Source organism: Gouania willdenowi, chromosome 20 (genome assembly GCF_900634775.1).
Source record: "Gouania willdenowi chromosome 20, fGouWil2.1, whole genome shotgun sequence".
In the NCBI taxonomy this organism is placed as follows: Eukaryota; Metazoa; Chordata; class Actinopteri; order Blenniiformes; family Gobiesocidae; genus Gouania; species Gouania willdenowi.
In genome coordinates, this window is record NC_041063.1 from 1,214,074 (window position 1) to 1,222,109 (window position 8,036).

Below are 8,036 nucleotides of genomic sequence, written 5' to 3' on the forward strand. Positions count from 1 at the left end.
GTACGGGATCACGACCAATATTCTGATTCTGGATCAGTTTTTTTACAAAAACCCTTTCTTATCACTAGCAAAATTTAAATAATAAGAATAAATTTCGAGGTTCATAATTGACTGATCTTTATAAAATGTTAATTAGCTCAGTTTCATTTCGACCAGGATCACATTTCATTAGAATTTTACAAAAATCCAGGTACATCCATACATTTGAACGTACTGAATCCTTATTAATGTATACATTTCTTTATAGCTTTTAAAGCAGGTTGTAAAACTCATTTTAGTTCAGGAGCAAAACATGGACCAGTTTCATCTCAAGTGAACTGTAGATTTTTTAGTTTTCACTTCCACGCAAAATGTTATTTAAAATATGTACGGTACGGACAATATCCAAACAATAAATGACAGATATCAGTCCCTGCAGAATTGTTACATTTCCTTGATTTTGGGATTATTTTTTGTTTAATTTGGGGAGATTTGAGGGAATAATTTCAAGAAAATTGTAGTTTTTTGGAAAAATTGCCGCAATCATGTGATACAGGCATGAGGAAAACTGTGAGAGCTGGGAAAGTGTGTAGTTCCATTAGAGGTACTGAGATATCTACAAGTGAATTAGTTGGTGATTTACAGAATGAATCATGTTTTCGCTGTCATTTTTACCCTCAGCCGACGGGTATTGTCATCAGTTTGTCTGTGTGTGTGTCTGTCTGTCTGTGTGTCTGTGTGTCAGTCTGTCTGTCTGTCTGTCTGTCTGTCTGTCTGTAGAGTGGTGTAGGTCTTTTAATACAATACCCATCAACTATTCTCACACTAAAACACTGGTACTAATGGGAGGTTTTAGGTAATGAAACAAAATTCCTGTTGGTCAAGATTTGGTGAAAAACAGCGTTTTTGAGGATTTGGAAAAAAAACTTTGTCATGGACTGATTTTAAAGAAGGAAAGGAGGCGGAGCATTGATACCTCGCTGTAAGGTGACAGTCACTCAGGTCTATTGATTAGTGGCAACATTTTCTGATCTTTGTGTTTGTCACAGAAATTAGTAAAATGTTATGCATAAACAGGTGAGTAATTATATTTCATATTGTTTTATTCCCCTACCAGTATTATACATGTAATGGATGAACTATTTCCACCATAAAGTGCTTAGCTTTGTCACAATAAATCAATATAAATTATTTTTCATGATAGATAATATTTTGAGGATTTTTCATATGTCAGACCGAGAGTTTTAAGTGCAGGTACGTTATGTTTACTTTCTCCTTGCGGGCCAAATTGGGAGCTTTAAAGGGCCAAATTTGGCCCCCAGGCCTTGAGTTTGACATGTGTTGTATCAGGATGACTGATCCAGATAACTGACAATATGTAGAGAGCAGGAGGTTTAAGTTCTGCGTGTCATCTGGTTTTCTATAAATCTTTGTTGCATCTATTTGTTAAATATGACTGTTTTCTTTTTTAGAGATCAATATATTTCATCATCTTTTAATGAGCTAGAAATAGGTATAAAATTTAACATGATAATTTATACCAATGATTCACAACCGTTTTTTGGATCGTGACCCCATTTTGATATCAAAAAATTAGTGGTGACCCCAAAAACACTTTTTTCTTCTAGAATGAGTTTTTACTCAAGTTTGTTTTATGGTGTCACCAACACAGAGCAGCCTCAGATATTATTATAGTGCATTTATTTTAAATATATCTATATTTCAGAAAGGATTGTGTGTTTTTTTAAATCCTTTTAAAAAAGTATTCATCACTAGACATTTCAGGTGACCCCATATGGGATTGTGACCCTAAAGTTGAAAAACTCTGATGTACACTATATTACTCAACAGTAATGATGATGATGATGATGATGATGATGATAATAAGGTTTTATTTTAGCGTTATATAAAACAGTGTTTCTCAAATGGAGGTACACGTAACCATAGGGATACACGATGGCACTACAGGGGGTACTAGAGATAGAGGAATATTAACCTATGAAAGCACTAAAAATATGGAGTTTTATAATGTATATTTTTAGTTGAAAATTATAATTATCATAAATATTAACAGCAACTCACTAAACGACAACAAACACACACAAAATAATAGAATAATATACTGAATAATTAAAAAGAAAGGACGAACAACAACAAAATGACGCCAAAAACACATGCATTAAGAGAGAAAAATATTTACCATTACCAACAATACACGAAAAATAACTGAGAAACAGACAAAACAACATATGAAACATCCAAACGACACCAAGATTAACTGAAATAAATCTAACAAGACACAAAAACACACAAAATAAGATCAAATATACTGAATAATAACAAAATAAAAGACAATCAATAACAAAATGATGATAAAATACAAGGATCAGTCACACAGGGAGATGACCAGAAAAACTATAGAAATAAATGTATTCACTAAATACTGTTTCTTTCTACTTATTTACAAAATGAGCTTCTTTAAAATGTGTTATTACTCATTTATTCCATTATTATGATGTACAGTTGTTTTTATCTGTAGTAAATTGTGGAGGTCAGACATAAGGACAACATGAATAATAAACGATGCTATTTCTCACTCATTTCCAGGAGCAAAGTGAGGAACCTGTGGTGAACATCAGCTTTATAACATCAGGACTCTTTTGATTGACTGACACGAAGCCCCTCCTACTCTGGTCTGTGATTGGCCAGTGAGGCTGAGTGGGCGGAGCCATGCAGCCTGTGATATAAAGAGCCAGAGTCTGAGCCTGAGCTGATGATTTGTATGGGAATGAAGGTGGAGGAGGACGATCCGACTGAATGTAGCCGCTGTAGTCTGAAAGAAAAAGAGGAGGGACGCGTTTCTGTGTTTGAGACCCACACAGTGTCTGACCACTGGACAGCCCACGGTGCGTGTGTGTGCATGGACAATCAGCTCTGAACGGCTGCTGGATCACCGTCTCAGCCATCTTGTAAACACGGATCCCACCGCCTGAGACCCAGTGTGAGACCCCCACCCAGGAGCGACATGGGTCGGCTTCCAAACATCTGAACAGAGATCGGACCGCGCGTCCTGGATCGTCCGCGCCCCGCTGTGGACATGGAGGTGTTCGGGGTCTACCTGCTGCTCTCAGCCGCCCTCCTTCCCCGCTCCAGCTGCACCACAGCCAAGGAGATCACCTGCCAGGAGATCGCGGTGCCCCTGTGCAAAGGAGTCGGCTATAATTACACCTACATGCCCAACCAGTTCAACCATGACACGCAGGACGAAGCCGGACTAGAGGTGCACCAGTTCTGGCCCCTGGTGGAGATCCAGTGCTCCCCGGACCTCAAGTTCTTCCTGTGCAGCATGTACACCCCGATCTGCCTGGAGGACTACAAGAAGCCCCTGCCCCCGTGCAGGAGCGTGTGTGAGCGCGCACGGGCAGGCTGCGCGCCCCTCATGCGCCAGTACGGCTTCCCGTGGCCGGACCGGATGCGGTGCGACCTGCTCCCGGTGCAGGGCAACCCGGACATGCTGTGCATGGACTACAACCGGACCGACTCCACCACGGCGTCCCCCGTCCTCTCCAAGCCCACGAACCACCCGGGTAAACACAAGCCGAGCAGACCGAGCGTGAAGCACAAGCCGGCTCCGTGCGAGGCGGGCTGCGCGTGCGTGGAGCCCATGGTGAAGCTGAACACGGACCGACACCCGCTTTACAACCGCGTCCAAACCGGACACGTCTCCAACTGCGCCATGCCGTGCCACAGCCCGTACTTTACGCACGACGAACGCGCGTTCACCGCCTTCTGGATCGGCCTGTGGTCGGTGCTCTGCTTCGTCTCCACCTTCGCCACCGTGGCCACCTTCCTCATCGACATGGAACGCTTCAAGTACCCGGAGCGGCCCATCATCTTCCTCTCCGTCTGCTACCTGTTCGTGTCCGTGGGGTACATCGTGCGTCTGATCGCGGGGCACGAGCAGGTGGCGTGCAGCCGGGACCTGGACGTGGAGCACATCCACTACGAGACCACCGGTCCCGCGCTCTGCACCGTGGTCTTCCTCCTCATCTACTTCTTCGGCATGGCCAGCTCCATCTGGTGGGTCATCCTGTCCCTCACCTGGTTCCTGGCCGCGGGGATGAAGTGGGGCAACGAGGCCATCGCCAGTTACTCCCAGTACTTCCACCTGGCGGCCTGGTTGGTTCCCAGCATGAAGTCCATCGCGGTGCTGGCGCTGAGCTCCGTGGACGGGGACTCGGTGGCGGGGATCTGCTACGTGGGGAACCAGAACCTGGACAATCTGCGGGGCTTCGTCCTGGCCCCCCTGGTGATCTACCTATTCATCGGGACTATGTTTCTCCTGGCGGGGTTCGTGTCCCTGTTCAGGATCCGCAGCGTCATCAAACAGGGCGGAACCAAGACGGACAAGCTGGAGAAGCTGATGATCCGGATCGGGGTGTTCACGGTGCTGTACACGGTGCCCGCCACCGTCATCGTGGCCTGTTACTTCTACGAGCAGCACAACCGCCACAGCTGGGAGGTGACGCACAGCTGCTCCAGATGTTTGGCGGAGCACGAGCGCAGCAGCCCGGACTACGCCGTGTTCATGCTCAAGTACTTCATGTGCCTTCTGGTGGGGATCACATCCGGGGCCTGGATCTGGTCCGGGAAGACCGTGGAGTCCTGGAGGACGTTCTGCACGCGCTGCTGCTGGGGGAGTAAGGGCACGAGCGGGTCCATGTACAGTGACGTCAGCACCGGGCTCACGTGGAGGTCAGGCACCGCCAGCTCCGTGTCCTGCCCCAAACAGATGCCTTTGTCCCAGGTTTGAATGTGTGTGTGAACCACTAACTGTTGGGGAGACAAACCCATCACTCTTATGTCTTCACTAATTAGCATTGTAATGCCTTGCTGCTGAGCACTTCATCCTCCATCATGGGGTACCTGCATTCACACGGATTAAACCCCCACCCCAACAAATACACACACACACACACACACACACACTGAAGCTTCACACAAAGATTATTTGGGACTTTATCAGTTTTTTTGTTTCTGAAAAAGCATTCAGGACAAGTTTGATGGAGAAAATAATTTGAGCAAATCAAGAATAAAGCAAAAATTCAAAAAAATGTGGACATTAAACACAAAATGTCAATATTAAAGTTGACATTATGAGAATAAAGTCAAAATGTTGAGGAAAAAAGTTAAAATGTCTAGATTAAAGTTGATAAAGTTGAAATGTGTGAATATAATTGAAATGTTGAGAATAAACTCAAAATGTCGACATTTAAGTAGAAATTTTGAGAAAAAAGAATAAATATGTTGAGATTAAGATAAAAAACACAAGATTAAAGTTGAAATGTTGAAAATAAACTCATAATTCTGTATAATATGGTAATAAAAGTCACAGGTTTGCTAATAAAGTCAAATGTACAGAAGCTTCTGTAGGTCCAGGTAATTCCACCAACTTCATTTTGTCTTTTTTAAAAGAAAAAATCTGTTCATAGGTTTTGTTTATTCAGACTCCTGACATGTTTTGATTGCCAACTGTCAGTCTTCCTCAGAGGTGATTTATTTTATGAGGAAAGCATCTACTGATGGGATTAAGGCCATGATTAACAACGTTCTCCATCCAAATATCCACAGAGGGACGTAATGCTCCTCCTCTTCCAAACTTCACTGGTTTCTCCGTCTGAACAGATTCAGTTTGTGTCAATATTTCTTCAAAGTGCTTAAAGAGATTATAACACTGTTAATGAGCTAAAAAATAAATAAATAATAGCTTTGTTATTAAACCTGACTTTAAAGTATAGTTTAACACATGTATCGATACAGGCCATGATATTCTGTTTGGTGAATTGGCCCTCATCAGCTTCTGTAGATTTGACTTTATTAGCAAACCCTCGACTTTTATCACAGTATTGTATTTTTACTTCATTTTCAAAATTTCGACTTCTTCAATCTTGTTTTTTCAACTTTAATCATGTCATTATATTTCAGCTTTAATCTCAACATTTCAACTTTATTCTTCATTTTGCCCAAAATTCTTTTCTCCATCTAAACTGTCTCTATAATCCGCTTCCATATGTTTCTCAACTTAGTGCCAGAAAATAAATGTTCACTATTGAATCAACATCAAAGATGGTTTAAATTAAGCCTTAATAATGGAGCCAAATGCCTTTTATGGCTCATTTGTTTTGTACGTTTTTCATGTATTTATATCAAAGTCCTGTAAAAAAAAAAATGTGTATATTTGTATACAGAAGAAAAACTTTATATTGTAAATTTGTACAAAGTGTAGATTCTCTTTTTTTGTCAGGAGAGCAAAATATGAACTTTATTTTGACAATAAAACCTTTGATAAATCTGGAGATTCTTGTTGCTCATGTGTTTTCACAAGTTTAAGGTTATTTTTCTGTCCTGGTTTTGGGTTTTTTTTCGGTGGTTTTCTTGTGGTCAAATGGTGGAGAGCGGCTAAAAAAAGAGACAGGCCTTTTAAGCATCAGAGAGCAGTAATTAGAGGCAGGGGTTGAGTTGGAGCATCTCCATAATTGTTAAAGTCCTTTTCACATGCCTGCTGAAGCCTGCTTTCTTAATTTAGGGGGAGAAAGAGGTAGAGGGTGAATGGTGGGGGGTGGGGGGGGGGGGTGTAAATGGAAGGAATTGTCCCTTTTCATCTGTTGAAATCTTTGATCTCGCCTTTTTTTTAACAGGCGAGAATAAAGGTGGTGTGTTTTAGGAGTGTCCGTGTGATGTGCCAAGGTTCCCCCTAAACGTACCCATTTGGATGCTTTGATCGACACCCCATGCTTTTAGGTGAGGAGGGGGTGTTTGTCAGAGCTGGAACCTGTAGCGCTCCCACATCTTGTTGTGGGTTTTTTTTCTTGTTTTTCTTTTCCAGCAGAAGCCTGAATTGAAACATCTTCTCAGGTCGACTCGGGGGGAACTTTGACATGAATGATGTAGAAGCAGCAATGAAAGCTCCACAGGTGGTCTGTACGAACTATAATTGAAGGGGTTTTTTGCCACTAATGTATCTGCTTTGGTCCCAATTAGGCCAATGAGATGGCGTCACATGACACAGTGTATATAAGCAGGCAGAAATGCTGTTTGATTTACTGCTCAGTGGTGACCACAGGCTTTGTGTCTCACTAGAACAACCCAAAGGCCTCCTTTCAGCACGTCAGCGTAAATCAGCCGTGTAAACTGTGTATCGACGCTGTCAGCGGAGGACACCATGAAGGAAATATATGGACTCACTTTCTCTCTCGACAACACAAACAGTTGAACTTCAGTGTGAGGTCATGGTTGTGCGTCTGTTTGGTATAAAAAAACAACACATCACAAACCTAAACACTGCTTTGTTTCTATTAGAGACAGGTTTTCATCACATAGATGAGATGTTGACTTCAGACTGTTGGTCTGGTGTTTGTTTACTCCTAAAAAACCTCAGCCAGGTTAAACTTGGTCTCTACTGACAGTTCACTAATGTACAGCGCCATCTAGTGGTGACACAGCACTACTGATTGTCATTGTCAGTATGTGGATTTTTACAAAGTCATTAGAAAACAGACTAAAATGCAACTTCAATTTACTTCTGTCCAGAGGTGTAAAGAGTACTGATATATATTATACTCAGGTAGAAGTCCTGTTACTTGATGTAGCGCTGGGTGATTTTGCCTAAAAAAAATCTCTGATTTTTTAAAGGAAAATTCGAGTTTTGATTCAATTTGCAATTTTTTTTTCTTTTTTCAATGAACTTAAAAATGACAGCAGACATTAGATTTATTGTCAAAAGTACAACTTTACTGCAGTGATTGTCCTCAAGAGTTAAAATGTATAGAACAATAAAGTAAATGAGGTTCTGTCATTCAACTATTTCAAGCTTTAACCAGGTTTAAGTTAAAGTGCAACAGTCACTTCACTGATTAAGAAATTAGATAACTACATATTTTATAACATGTAACATTACAATTAATAAAATAATAAACTCTTCCCTTAGCATCTCAGCTTAGTGTGAATAAAACATTAAACATGCCTGTGACACACACATATAGCTACTCAGAGGGTAA

At 41.7% G+C, this 8,036-nt stretch overlaps 1 protein-coding gene across 1 annotated transcript; it reads left to right on the forward strand.

Moving 5' to 3' along the window:
- Nucleotides 1-2,767: 2,767 nt before the first annotated feature.
- LOC114454245 (frizzled-8-like) lies at nt 2,768-6,041 on the forward strand. Its single transcript, XM_028434560.1, has one exon. The coding sequence runs from the start codon at nt 3,077-3,079 to the stop codon at nt 4,790-4,792; it is 1,716 nt and encodes a 571-aa protein (XP_028290361.1). The 5' UTR covers nt 2,768-3,076; the 3' UTR covers nt 4,793-6,041.
- Nucleotides 6,042-8,036: the final 1,995 nt, after the last annotated feature.